General features: G+C 38.2%; 2 protein-coding genes across 2 annotated transcripts; one reads left to right on the top strand and one right to left on the bottom strand.

The window, feature by feature from the left end:
- Positions 1-1,028: 1,028 nt before the first annotated feature.
- LOC137731962 (uncharacterized) lies at positions 1,029-3,299 on the bottom strand. Its single transcript, XM_068471232.1, has one exon. The coding sequence runs from the start codon at positions 3,172-3,174 to the stop codon at positions 1,306-1,308; it is 1,869 nt and encodes a 622-aa protein (XP_068327333.1). The 5' UTR covers positions 3,175-3,299; the 3' UTR covers positions 1,029-1,305.
- A 6,567-nt stretch (positions 3,300-9,866) lies between these two features.
- LOC137732439 (protein DETOXIFICATION 30-like) lies at positions 9,867-13,730 on the top strand. The gene is made up of 7 exons (XM_068471746.1): positions 9,867-10,112; positions 10,674-11,215; positions 12,001-12,087; positions 12,698-12,754; positions 12,865-13,222; positions 13,316-13,402; positions 13,492-13,730. The coding sequence occupies exons 1-7, from the start codon at positions 9,897-9,899 to the stop codon at positions 13,651-13,653; spliced, it is 1,509 nt and encodes a 502-aa protein (XP_068327847.1). The 5' UTR covers positions 9,867-9,896; the 3' UTR covers positions 13,654-13,730.
- Positions 13,731-14,611: the final 881 nt, after the last annotated feature.

The following is a 14,611-nucleotide window of genomic DNA, read 5'->3' as shown; positions in this document are numbered from 1 at the left end:
GAGAGACTAAACCGTGATGAGTAGGAAAATAAAACACAAGTCTTCATTCTTTTGAATTTGTTCAATCAACTAAGTTTTAATCTAGTGTTCCACACTATGATGAAAGAAGTCTCAAGTTCAATTTCTTCCTCTAATGCTATAAAAAGAAAATGGCAATAGTAAGAATTATCACTCTTGCAGAAATAATCATGTGTCGTTGTGTCATCATTGTGTGATCATTATTAAATAATGATCATTTCTACAATCAAATGTCAAGAAATGATCATTCATGCTAATTGCCAAAAGAAAATTGTTCCAAAACAAAAATAAAACCCTAATTGGAAAAGTAGGATTAGGATAGTGGCTAAGTGGGCTTATTCCAAGATTTGCATTTCAAACACTGTGGGCCTGCTTGAACTCAAGCCCAACCTCAAATAGTCACCAACCCACCAATCGTTAGAGTGCACTACGTATTGGCCCATAGTCGATTTCCATTTTTTTAGTAAAATAAAAAAAAGGATTAATCCTGGACCAATCCGTAGATGCCCCAAAATAGTTTGGGTTAAGTCGAATTCCTACTGAAAATGTAAACCATTATTTGGTATTTTTGTTTGTATGAGAAAGTTGCAAGTAAATTAGAGTTGACCTCAAAATTTGGCTCTTTTTTTGTGAGGGGCAAAAGAATGCTCATGTTGTATGGTTCAGATTGCTCTTTGCTTATCATGCCAGTTTGTTACGGGGACGACAGACCATGAGGCCGATGATTATGCATAACAGACCCAAGCAACTGTGGGCCATTGTTCTTCATAACCAAGAATATCCGGATTCGAACCCTACACATTGAACAATTGACTTGTTCACGAGAGGAATTTTGGCATGACTGTCTGGCTAAAATAACTCGAACACTCTGTGTGATCAACATGATCACGGAGTTCCAATGCCCAATTTGCCGATTCACTAATTTTGAACGGCCATATTCCGGTGCATCAAAAACACCATCCATAGTTTCAAGCACGTCGAAACTCTGAGAGATAAAATAGAGAGGACCCTAAACCCTAAACCCTTTTTCATATAAACAAGTCATCCACATCCACTATAATGTTAAAAAGCTAAGAAGTAATTTGAACCAATTTACACTATCAAACTATTGCATTTGCATCCCTGCATTTACTATTTGCACTTTTTATCTTAAAATTCAACGATCTTTCTGAGAGCCCTGTGTTCCTTCCATTCGAAAAGTATCAAACTGATGATCCTACTACCACTGCACAGCACGATCATATCACGCAAAAAAGGTATCGGTCTTCTACCTTCGAGAATTTGTACTCACGGCACAAATGTCAACATTTGCGAGTGACCTCCAGTGTGGTACAGATTGAGGTGATATATCGCCTTGGACACCAACTCTCTCAACTCGGGATGTTGGAGCAGTGCACTGCGGTCGGCCCCTTCAAGGGCAGTCAACACCCTAGTCGGTTCCAAAGAGTTGGTATTGCCAGAGTGTAATGCAAGGTAGCAAAGGAGAACCAACCCGTGTAGCTGCGAGTGCTCGTTGCCTCTTAGCAGTTTCATCAGAGGCAGAATAGCATTGAACTCAATTATTGTCTTCGAATGCTCCATACAGAGAAAATTATCTGGACAAGCAAACTTCCCAAGTGAAATTGCTGCTTCCGTAGCCATGTCTAGATCTTTGTGACTAAGTTGAGTCACTAGCGGACCAATGACCCAGGTCTCTCGAGCAGGGAATGTCCTGGCCAACGAACCAATCGATTTAATGGCAGGTATTTGCAATGTTGGGCTATCCACCTCTTTGATCAGTCTCAAGAGCTGATCCACAACTGCCTTGGCAGCCGGCGAATTGGTCCTGAATGCAGCTCGTCTAAGGTCAGCATCGGATTCAGCTGCGGCTGATATCTCCATTATAGTCATCAAACAGTTGTATTGCAACTCGCCCTGCTCCTTCTCCACCAACTTGGCCAAACAAAGCAGACCTTTGGTCTCGGTTATCCTCCTACTATTCAAAACACTGCCTCTAGCAAGCATCCACAACGCGGCGGCACAGCTAACTTTCAGCTGAAGCTTTACATGAGGCTTCTCATTCTCCCTCTCCTTCCTATAATGCCCGCCTTGACTACTACCCCCCGAATAATAAGAATACGAAGAACTTGAATACGTATTTGAATAATTACAGTCACGACTACTGCTACTGCTACTCGGTTTCGGTTTTGCTAATGTGCTCTTCTCCATTTCCTTACTGATCTGAATCAGAGAGTGAATGCTTTGCTTACCCAATTGACGATTATTCTGATCCTCCCCGAACGTCTCGAACGACAGTAGCGTCACCAGCGGCCTGATCACATTCTCTCTGGCAAAATCCTCCTGGGCAATGCTGTCATGCTCCGCCATTCGCGCCACCAGGGTCGCCACCCGGCTCTGAACCCTCATCGGCGAGTCGCCCAGAACTTGCACAATAATGGGCACCCCAACCTCATTCACAATAGTCCTCACCTTCTCCTGATCACACGCCAGATTATACAGCGCCGTAGCCGCCGCAATTTGGGCATCCGGCGACGAGCCCTCTTTCAACAGTTTCAACAGCGGCGAGACTCCGCCTTCGTCAACGATAATCTTCTTGTTCCTGTCGTTGTCGTCCGCCAGCGAGGCGAGCTCGTTGGCGGCCTCGATACGAAACGGCAGCTGACCCATTTGGACGGTGGCGATGAATGACCAGACCCACGAGAGAATCGGGTCGTTGCTGGCAATCGGGGCCAGGGAGAGTTCAATTTCGTTGTTGCCCGCGGTGTCTGGGTCGAGTATGCTCAGCAGCCACTTCATGTCGCCGACGGAGGACTCGAGCAAGTTGAAGAGCTTCCGGAAGTCGGTGGCCCTCGTGATCGTAACGACACGTCGTAGGACGCTCCGGCGCTTGCACTTGCGCACCAGGGTTAGGGCCCGCTCCAAATTCTTCGACACCTCGGCGACGATGCACCGAATCGGACGCTCGTACAGAACCGGCGCCGACGTCGCGAACCGGACCACGGTTCGGAGATTTTGCGAGAGGCGATCCACCTGCTTCCCGACCTCGGAGCACTCCAGCTTGAACGACTTTGCCTCGTCGACGGCGGTCCGAACCCGCTCCGACAGCAGAATCGGGTACGACAATTCGTCATCGATTCGCCTCTCCTCCGAAGCCATCGCCCACTTGGATTTCTACTGTTTTTGTTTTTCTGAGGCCGAGTCAACTGAGTCGACGACGAGTCAGCGGACGAGTTAAAAAAGCGTGGGAAGTAAAAGGGTAAGGATTTTTTGTCCGTTTTATTCTCCTCGGCATGTTTGCGTGCGGGTTTGATGACTGCTCTGTACCGATGAAATTCTCTTTTTTCTTTTTTTTTCTTTTTTTTTTTGGTGGGAGTGTAAATCCACTCCCCGGAAAGGCGCGTGGATTGGAAATTCGGGGTGAGCCGAGTCAGTTAGTCTTTTCTGTAACCGTTGTTTACATTACTTTGTACTTTTTATGTTTTAATTTACATTTTCAATGAAGCGTGTGGGGTCCAGTTGGAGTGGGGAGTGTTTAGTAAACGCGGAGTTTGGAGCGTGGATTAGGGGATTTTTTCAACTGTTGACTTCAATTTCCATTTCGAGACTTCCATTTCTCCTCACGCTGAATTCATTCTTTGAAGTGAATCAACTACTTAAAATGCTAAAGTTGCCAATATATCAATAAAAAAATATACATGGCGATGAGTTAATTAAAAGACAAACTAACGAAAAGTTTAAAAAAAAATTAATTTTAATCAATAAAGATGTAGTGAATAGTATCATAAAAGGATAAAAATATGATTTTTCGTTAGAAATGAACAGTACCGGAAATATTTCGTTAAAACTTCCTTAATTGAAAGGAAAACTTTATGCAATCAAATTCATTTAATAATGTTTTATTTGATTTGATGACATATATAATACATATTGTTTTGTGTTCTAGTATTTGATTAGATTTTTTCTGAAAGCCAACCCTGTATTTCGAGCACCACATTATGTATTTAAGGGGCGATAAAAACGAAGTTGAACCATATTATTGCTAGCATCTTGTTAGGTTTAGCCCATCCCTCTTCTTTTGTATAGATAATATTGTTTGTTAAAAAAAATAAGGCGACAAAGACGTTTATGATTAGCGGATCATCGTCTACCTTAAAAATAATTAGGTGCTCATAACCACGCCACATTATATTAAAATAGTATATGGATTTGTTTTTTTTTAACAAATGATATTATCTACACTAGAAGGTGGGGGAATGAGCTAAGTTTAACACTACGTTAGCCATAATAATGTGGTTAAGAAGAATATCACTAGTACTAAGTGGCAAATATATGAACAGCTTAAATAGCCATCATTTGAATACGGATGGGTACGTAGAATCTCTTCCCTTGATTCGTAGGTACGTCGTTCTTTCAGAGCTTAGCGAGTAACCCGTTCTGAATAGGTTTTGCGGCCATCCCATTGTCCTTGAGGTCCAAATCGCATGTGTTCGGAGGGACATCCACCGCGCGGCGGCATTACAAATAATAAGGTCAATCAGAATTGTGAACCTTTTATCAAATCTATGTGTACACTTTGGAGGTAGCAGCTCAGAAGTATCACAGGTGCAAATTCATGCAAATATATATGCCTATGATCCCAATAAGTACTGATTTCAAGTTTTACACTATCGATAGTAGGGCTGGTTTCGGTTTGGTAACCAAACTAAAAATGCCAAACAAAAAACCGAATCGAAATTTCAGTTAATTAAAAAATCAAACCCAAAATAAACCGAAATTTTGGATTGGATTTTGTTTGTTAGGCCAAATTTTTTGGGCTCTCCCAAATTTAGCCCATATTTAAGTGACCATTTGGTGTAATTTTTATGTGAGTTTTGGATTTGGATTTGAGTATGAAATTTTATGTAACTTCAAAATTTAAATGGCACAATAAGTTGAGTTCAAGTTGAAAGTTGAAACAAAAAGCAACTAGTTAATGAGTCGAGAGGAGAGGGAATGAGTCGAGAGGGATAGAGAATGAGTTGAGAGGAAAGAGGGAGAATGACTGAACGAATTTGTCTTTATCAACCAAACGTCTCAATAAAATACACTAATATATTATATATTTTTAATAATAATAAATTTTGGTTCGGTTTGGTAAAACCGAACTGAAAAGTTCAATAATTGTCGGTTCCAGTAATTTCGGTTTCGGTTAATTCGGTTTTGGTATGCGGTTCATAAAATTCCAGCCCTAGTCGACAGCATCATATGTTGAATAAAACTGTCCTAGGAAAGAGGTATACGTAACAAAATATAAAGACAAGTCAACAATTACGAAGAAGTTGAACAAAAACAATAAATTGCGTACCATGACCATGAGTGTAAAACCAGTCTCCCGGTCGAGGAATGCGTGTCACTCCAAATACATACCTGTAACATTTGGACATCAATCAGATCATAGAAGTCTTAAGCGAACAAACACTGGAATTCGAATCACAGCAAGGCAAGGCTACTTGGTCCCTCGAATCGCTTGCAATAGCTATCGATATAAACAACGAAAGTGCTGATGCACGGGTGCAATAGTTGTACCATACTTTCGGGTTTCTCCTGGTTGCAGTGCACCTACGCTTAGTATTCCTGTAAGTTTCACCTCAGCTTCAATATGCCCATCCTACAGAACGAGAAAGTCGATAAGCATCACCATCACTTTATTTGCTCATCTCAAGCAACAAAATCATACCCAAAAGAAAGGGAGTAGGGTAGTGTTGGAACAAATCTTATTCTAACTTTAACCCTAGACCACAATCAGACATAAGGGTCGAAGACAAACCTGTCGAAGTAGCCATAGTAGCACCATATCAGTAGTTTCAGGAGAACGCATTTGTGCAGCATAATTGTCGAAGCCATCGTGGTTGTCAAAGAACTCTTTACTCACTTAGAGACCTTTATATTCTAATGGTGATAGACCCCTTGAACGTAGAACACTTTCTCTATGAGCAGGGAATTCATTTTATATAGATGCAATGGTAGCCAACTTCCATCTATCATAGGAGGTTGGTTATTCACCCGTTGCACCCAATCCCAACCGTGTATGGAGCAGTTGTGATTAGTGCTTATTTTCAAACGCACGTTGGAAGTGTATTCCTCAATTATAGGATGTAGCTTTACACGTATTCAAACTCTATTTGATTTGTATTACCAACCTATTACTTCTCCTTTATCCTAACTAGTTGAGTCCACATAGGATTCTTACAGGTAGGTCAACTGGAGAAGAAGCACACAGATCGTCTAACTTCTGCTATAAACCTGTTCTCCAATCCTGATGCTTCCATAAGATTCCGTGATCCTCCTCATGCAAGCAAACACAATTTTCAATTGTTTCAACACCTGCGGTGAAATTTGTAAAATTCGCATCAAAGTACTTGATATAGCCTAAACGATCGCAACCTCCGGCCTCGACTTACCGTCAATATATGCGACGGAATAGATAACCGAGCCTTACTTGGAGGTAAAACCAACTCTGAAATTCCACTGCCAACCAGAAATAAAAAGAGAAAACGAACCAACATGACATGCTGATGTGAGACAATCCAATGGTGCAGTTCCAAAAAATAAGCAAGTATATTCTGACATAATTACTTGACGAAAAACCTAACACAAGGATAACGTACAGTGGAAGAAAATCAAACTAAAGGTATGAATGCGAGACGTCATTATTTTATGTTGTTTTGTTTTAATTAAGCTGATTAGTGAAATGGGCTTTCAGCCTTTTCTGCATGATGTATCTGGGCTGGGCCTATTTTTATGTTCACTAGTGTGCCTTGCTGAATGCTCAAATGAGGTTCCAGCTGAACACCGATTACACAAACTCAACAAAAAAAAAAAAAGCAAATGACAGCGTACGTGTAACGTGCTTGTTCAGAATTGATTTGGATTCGCCCAAAGTGACATGAAAAATTATGGACGTGACAATTATTGTACATTTAGAATTTAAGACACACCATACATTTACAAGATGAACAAATTTTTAAGTGCAAACGAATCTTGTGATTGTGTTAGTACATTCAAAAATCACCTGACTTCTCGTATTTTGATCCCATCATTATATAATATTATACCATTGAATTAGAATATCATACGCAGTGTTTTAAATTTTTTTGATACGATATTTTCATGAAAATATAAAAAAATCAGAGAAATATATGAAAATGGGGGGGGGGGTAAAGTTTAAACTTCATCTTATATCGTATAAACTCTTAAGTTTAGGTTAAAATCGATAGATATCATCGATATTTATGACGTATCTGTTAAATATCGACGAAATTCTTATATTTTGTCCAAATCAATGTTTTGGAATCCTAAAGTTTTTTTATTTATTTTTAAATTATCATTATTTCTATCGAAATCAACTAATATCGATATTTTGATATATCTGCCGATATTTTTATAAATTTGTATATTGATTCTTTTACCGATATTTTAAAAACTAACCATAAATAACGTTAAGATGTTTCATATAAATCATCTTACATGACAGAGTTAGTATTCTGGGATATCATTGATTGTCAGCTGCTGTTAAAAGTACAAACAGCAATGATGTGTATATCGATCAAATCATCTAGAGGTGCAAGGACATTGGAGAAAGTGGCCACTCATAATCTAGCAGCCATATCGATCAAATCAAAAGAAAGCTGTGGAACTAGCTCCGTGTTGTCTTCCCACCCAGATGGTCCTAAAATGGTTAACGGGGACAAACAAACAGGACAGTCCCAGTGCAGGCACACGTCAATTTTAACCAGTTCAACAAAAAATACATCACCATAGTCTTCGAGAGCTGAAATTTTGAAAGGGGGGAGTGATTTTTTTGACAATATTTTTCGTTTCTGCATGGTCTTTTGTAATTTTAGTAAGATTTTAAAAGACGTTGGGTGCTAATTGGATGACGAATTAGGACTTATCATTTAAGTAGGATTTAGACGGACTAGATGAAATTTAAATAAATTTATTATATATATGTATGTATGTATGTGTGTGTGTGTGTGTGTGTGTATATATATATAGATATGTATAAGTACCTATTTATATTTAAAAAACACATAATTGTATTATGATACATATAAATTGCAAAATAAAATGATATATATATATATATTATAAAGTGTTATAACATATTGAAAACACGGGGAACAATCGTATAATGAGTGTTCATCAAAATATCTAACAAGGGTCTTACATTTTATAATTGACAAAATAAAATACAAAATGAAAGTTAAAGATTTTTGTCTAACTGATAGTCACAACCTATGCGGGTTTAGGCGGGTTAAGTGAGTGCCCATGCAGGCTAGGCGAATGTCTAAGTGGGTCTGGTCGCACTTTCTTAATTTCAAACGCTTAAGAACTAATCGAGGCAGTGACCAATTGTCTAGCACTTAAGCAAAACCTAGACGACGCTAGGCATAAGTTTTTAGAACATATGGGTCATACAAACAAATAGATTACTTTCAAAACCACTTGGCCCTGACAGATTTTCAAATTTCAATAGAGCATCTGATCTTCTGCGCACTACATGCTCCACAAATGCAAATAGAATGACAGAGTATATGATTCCCTCTAACCATAAGGGCTAATAGAGAGAATATGATCCCCCAGCAGCATCTAGCATTTGTATTACATTGGCCGATCTATGCCAGAACTTGTCATAATTCAATTATTCCAAACCCTACTTCTTGTTGTTCTATATAACAGACTTAATTACAAACAAATGCATATTTGGTTATCTCATTTATGAGAGTCAAACTCTAACATTGTCTAATAACCAACTAAAAACACTACCGGACTTGACAAAATCTAGTTGTTTGTGGTTGTTGATTTTACCTTACTATGACCATCTGGGCTATATTTGAGTGAGAGGCTTCCAAGTCTCAAGGAAGGAGAGGAGTCATGAATTTATGTGTGGGAGGGCCAACATAGAAACAAAAAACAAATCATTAACCTTAAAAATGTATGGTAAAAATTTGAAAGACAGAAAATGATTATATGTTTAATCATGTACCAAAATAAAGATTGCATCTGAAATTACCCAAAGTTTGGAGGCGAATCTATGGCACCAATTTTTTTCACACGTTTGGAGTTCATTCCGTAATATATTTAATGATCCGAACTGTCTATCTTTTAGAACATCATTTATAAATCATCCGAAAATTAGACAAATCCAAAACCATTTAGACATTTTATAGTGAAGAAAATGGGCGAATACGATTTTACAAAGAAATAATAAGCCCTTAATCCAATGGTCATACGATTTTATATTTGAATGATTTTGGTAGACACGATCTTTAAAAGAATATCTAAAAGGTGGAAGGTTTGAACCCTTAAATAAAGTACTAATTGGACCCCACAAAAATATGCATAAAAAGTATTATATAAAAAGTGATGCCACCAACCTGCCTTCCAAAAATTTTAATGTAAACATCTTTCACAAACTCACATATCTTATGCAAACGAAAAAAAAAAACACTTCATATTGGATTAAACACAAGAAAGAAATGTTACAAGCAATGAATTTCATTTCTTTCAGACACGTAATTAAGTTCACCTTTCTAATGCCCACAAGCGCCTGTATTGTATAGAGATGTAAACCAAAGACGAAGAGTACATAACCCCAACCTTTTATGTCTTATGGAGGGCCACAAGCATTATTCTTCTACGAAATCATTTCCTAAAACTTACGGTTTAGCCTTGGCTCCATCAGTGATTAAGACTAAGCAACATTACTCGAAGATATTATATATATGTGGGATGCCGAATTTGATTCCAACAATATATATAGAGCTAAAGCTAGCATATATTATAATATGATATCAGGCAGGTGGTGGTGTCTGTGCTTGCCGACAACATCCCCGATGGCAATTGTCCAAGAGGATGATCCGGTGGTGGTGCATGCCGGCGACATCCCTCCCATCGTCAGCTTCCGCGGCTTCTCCCAACAGTTCTACAAAGAAACCAAAAGGCTATGGTACCTCGCTGGCCCAGCCATCTTCACTTCCTTTAGCCAATATTCCATCGGCGCCATCACACAGATCTTTGCCGGCCATGTGGGCACCTTAGAGCTTGCCACCGTATCTGTCGAAAACTCTGTCATAGCCGGTTTCTCCTTCGGTTTTATGGTTCTTACCCTCACCATGCATCCATTACACCATATTCAACGTGTGTATATATATATATATATATTTATTTATTTGGAATTGTTATTAACACTTCAAAAAAATTATTTTATATTTATTGGGCATTCAAAAAAATTTATTTTGCCCTTCATACTTTCTATGATTAAAAAAAATACACTTGTAGATTGTGTAGAATGAGATTTTTAAAATGCTAATAACAATTCTCATATTCCTTCTATTTTGTTGAATATATACTTATAAAATACTAATCACATACCAATTATGATAAATTTACAATATAACATTAGGATACTGCTAAGGAGATCAAATTTTTAAACCAAATTAGGTGTCATCAATAGAAAACAAACGCGTTAATCAATAGTTGAGTACTAATATAATCATCAACAATCATTCATTTGATTTTAAAGGTCTCCCTACGATTACCGTCGTGTAAAATTATCTCATCTATTTTTTATTAAAAAACATATTGACTTGTATATTGAAATTTTATTGAAGTATGGCATGGGGAGTGCGCTTGAGACGTTGTGCGGGCAAGCGTTCGGAGCCGGGCAGCTGGACATGTTAGGAATCTACATGCAGAGGTCGTGGGTGATCCTCAACTCCACCGCCGTACTGCTCTCCTTTCTTTACATTTTTGCTGAGCAACTACTCAAAATGATAGGGCAGACCGACGACATATCGAAGGCGGCGGGACAGTTCGCGATATGGATGATACCACAACTGTTCGCCTACGCCATGAACTTCCCGCTAGCCAAGTTCTTGCAGTCGCAGAGCAAGATCATGGTCATGGCAGCGATATCCGCAGGGGCTTTGGTCTTGCACACGTTGTTCAGCTGGCTTTTGATGTTCAAACTCGGGTGGGGACTGGTGGGCGCCGCCGTCGTGCTCAACGCGTCCTGGTGGTTCATAGTTTTGGCTCAGTTGATTTATATATTTTCTGGGACATGTGGTCGAGCTTGGGTTGGGTTCTCGTTGAAGGCCTTTCATAATCTTTGGGATTTTGTTAAGTTGTCTATGGCTTCTGGAATCATGCTCTGGTAGACTAGCTAAACTCAATTCTAAATTATTTTTGACAGTTATTTCAAAATGCTGAGATATATTAATTTTTCATAAAAAATAAAGGAGAAAGGTGTGGTTCCTGAAGGTTGAGGAGGAGTTCCTCCTCAATTTACTTAGTGGCAGATTCACAGAACTTCGTGCTTATGATCAAAATTGTTCATATTATAAATCATTATGTAAAGATTATTTATACAAAAAATCAATTAAAATAAAAATTGTTTAATAAATTAATTATAGCAAATAAATAGACAATTCGTAATAAATTTTTGTTACTACAAGGATGATTCGAATTTAAATGCAAAAAATATGCATTTCTCTCTAACTAACTCGATTATACTTACGTTTGCAAATCTCATATAAAGTTGTTAGTCAAAGGTTGAGATCATGATTGACGTAGCATTATGGCTAAGCTATACGTGTTTAGTGTCAAATTGACCTTTCTCTTTTTGGTATTACATTGAACATAGTGTGTGTATATATATATAGAGGAATATATCAAAAACATTGAATATCGATTCTTGTCCAATTGCTCTTTTTGTTTTGTAAAGAAATGTTATTTCCATTATTTGTATGCAAAATATTATTTCCAAAGTTAAATGCTCTTTCAGGAATAATGTAAAAGTTTTTTGCACAAATTTTATTCATGATACTATATTATATATGTAATCAACCCTAAAAGCAATAATTTGTGGTATAATTTATATTCAAGGGTTTTACAAATTGAATAAGCTCATTTGATTTTATTTTGTTAAATCTTGTGCAGTTTGGAATGTTGGTACTTTATGGCACTAGTTCTTTTTGCTGGGTATCTGAAGAATGCACGGGTTTCTGTGGATGGCATGTCCATATGGTGAGTGGTTTTTTCTTCTGCTATTTTGTTACGCATTCGGGTTAGTTTTAAGACACATTGGCAAGCCTTGTTTGCATGGCATATAGGGTAAAAATATAGAAATCTTGAACTATGTTTTGAAACTTTTGAGATAACACCAACTCCAAAAATTCCGAGAACTCCAAACATTTTGATTAATTCACAATTAGAAAGAAATTTTGTTTCAGAAATTTAACAGATTAGAATCGGAGATCATGCTCTCGATTCCATCATTTTGAAATCACCCCGTACCGGGACTCTTAGAAATAGATGGATCAATCACCAGCAAAAATCCCAATTAGGACCTGCATATTGTAAGCATTATGTAAATTCTTTAAGCAAGTGCATATCCAAGAAAATGAGAGATCTAAAGAAGTTCTGAATCCGAATCCTCTTTCCCTAGCCCAATCAGCGAGTCGGGAGCGCTAAAAAGTTACATTGGCTCAACCGAAATGTGGTGAAACGTACTTGGTGCATAAACATATTTCTTTTTTGTTTTAATATTTCTTCAGGTTTTTTTTTTTTTTTTTTTTTTTTTTTTTTCTGGCCAAATGTTTGTTTTTGGTATATGCGCTGTTCATTAATTATGCAGTTTGAACATATTCGGATGGACGCTCATGGCAGCTCTTGGCATGACCACAGCTATAAGGTCAGTCGTTCAGTCCCACATCCATACTAATACATATCAAACCGATCTTCCTAACTTCAGAAGAAACATAAAAAATCTTAATATGAAATGCAACCTTTATCACTTTGTAGTGTGAGAGTGTCTAATGAACTAGGCGCAGCTCACCCAAGAACGGCAAAGTTCTCGTTAGTAGTGGCCGTGGTGACTTCGTTTTTGATCGGCGTTGCTCTCTCACTAGCACTCATCATCACCCGGGACATATATCCGTCTTTGTTTTCAAGCGATCCGGAGGTGAAAGCTCTCGTGAAGCATCTCACCCCATTGCTGGCGACGTGCATTGTTATAAACAGCATTCAACCAGTTCTCTCCGGGGTCGCCATTGGAGCAGGGTGGCAAGCTGTAGTGGGTTATGTGAACATAGTATGCTACTATGCATTTGGGGTTCCCTTGGGCCTAATCATGGGTTACAAGCTTCACGGGGGTTCTAAGGTGAGCTTTCGCAAAATGACCTAACCAACAGCTGCTTCCGTTCTAGTTTTTATATTTCAAGTGGTAAAGTAAATATATATTGATCATTTCCAGGGTATTTGGACCGGAATGCTGTTGGGAACAGTCCTTCAAACTGGTATCCTTTTTTCGATGATTTGTAAAACCAGCTGGAACAAAGAGGTAGCGGTGGTGGTTGATCGATATCGAATATTCTGGTCTGTCCAATAATAAAAACATAAGCTGAGACGTAATCTGTAATAATATTGCAGGCATCCATAGCTGAAGACAGGATAAGGAAATGGGGAGGGCAAATAGAATCGAAAGAGAACAGAGGAGGCTATACAGATTCACAAAACAACAACGGTGGTCATAAAGATTTGGAAAAGAACGGAGACCATACAGATTTGAAAGAAAACGGCATAGAAAATTGAAGTTATAAGATCAAACAACATTCAGAAATTGATAAAGATCACTCGCTCAATCATGTGGAAAGACGAGAGTCCTTCCCAGAGACAACAACCATCTTTTTTATAGTATAGAAGGCTGTGACTTGTCTCATACATAAGTTTAAACGAGAGGAAGGAATCTACGAGGCGAACCCTGAGTTATAAATAAAATCGAGTTACGTATATGCCAGCCTCATGCAGTATAAAGAAAGATTGAACTCAAAGAGTGTTAGAGTAAAGGTTGATTTAGGTCTTATCAAGAAGGAGGGCTACAAATGGGGAAAGGTTGTGATTCTGTGAATCCTATATGGCAATGGAAGTCGACAATGAAATCTTATGTTAATATTCCTTACAGTTTTATGTCGTTGGATGAACTGGGGCGCCAATATGGCGATAGCCCAACCATAGCATGTATTTTGTCCGCATGAAATTGTGTGATTAGGATTAGGGACTTAATCCAAAAAAAATCGAACTAATAATTTCGGTAAAGGGAAAAAATAATCGAAAATCGAACTGATTTTTTCGGTTAACGGAAATTCGGGAAAGCTTAAAAAGTTTCGGTATTCAGTCGGTTTTGGTTAACCAATTTTTGCCTATTCCCTGTTCGATGTCGCCAGTCCACCACCCCAAGACGCTAGCCATTTTTATAGATCGAACGTCAATTCTAGTCTGAAGCAGCTGGTGTCCCCCGCTTTTTACAAATTTCTAAAATTAAAATCTACTTTACTAAAAATCCCAAAATTAAAATCAAAATATTACTAAAAATCTCTAATTGTATTAATATGAAATATGTTACCTTGAACGCCGGAGAAAACACACATATGTATGATGTAGGACGCAACTAATTTTGATCGGCCTGATTATGGAGTGGAGCGATAGGAGATTCCACTTCTTAGTTTGGTCGTTAGCTTTTTTATTATTGATGATATGGTAGGATTAGGCC

The sequence above is a fragment of the Pyrus communis genome, chromosome 4, assembly GCF_963583255.1.
Source record: "Pyrus communis chromosome 4, drPyrComm1.1, whole genome shotgun sequence".
Lineage (NCBI taxonomy): Eukaryota > Viridiplantae > Streptophyta > Magnoliopsida > Rosales > Rosaceae > Pyrus > Pyrus communis.
Note: the sequence above shows the minus strand (reverse complement) of the source record. Positions and strands in the feature narration are given on the sequence as shown.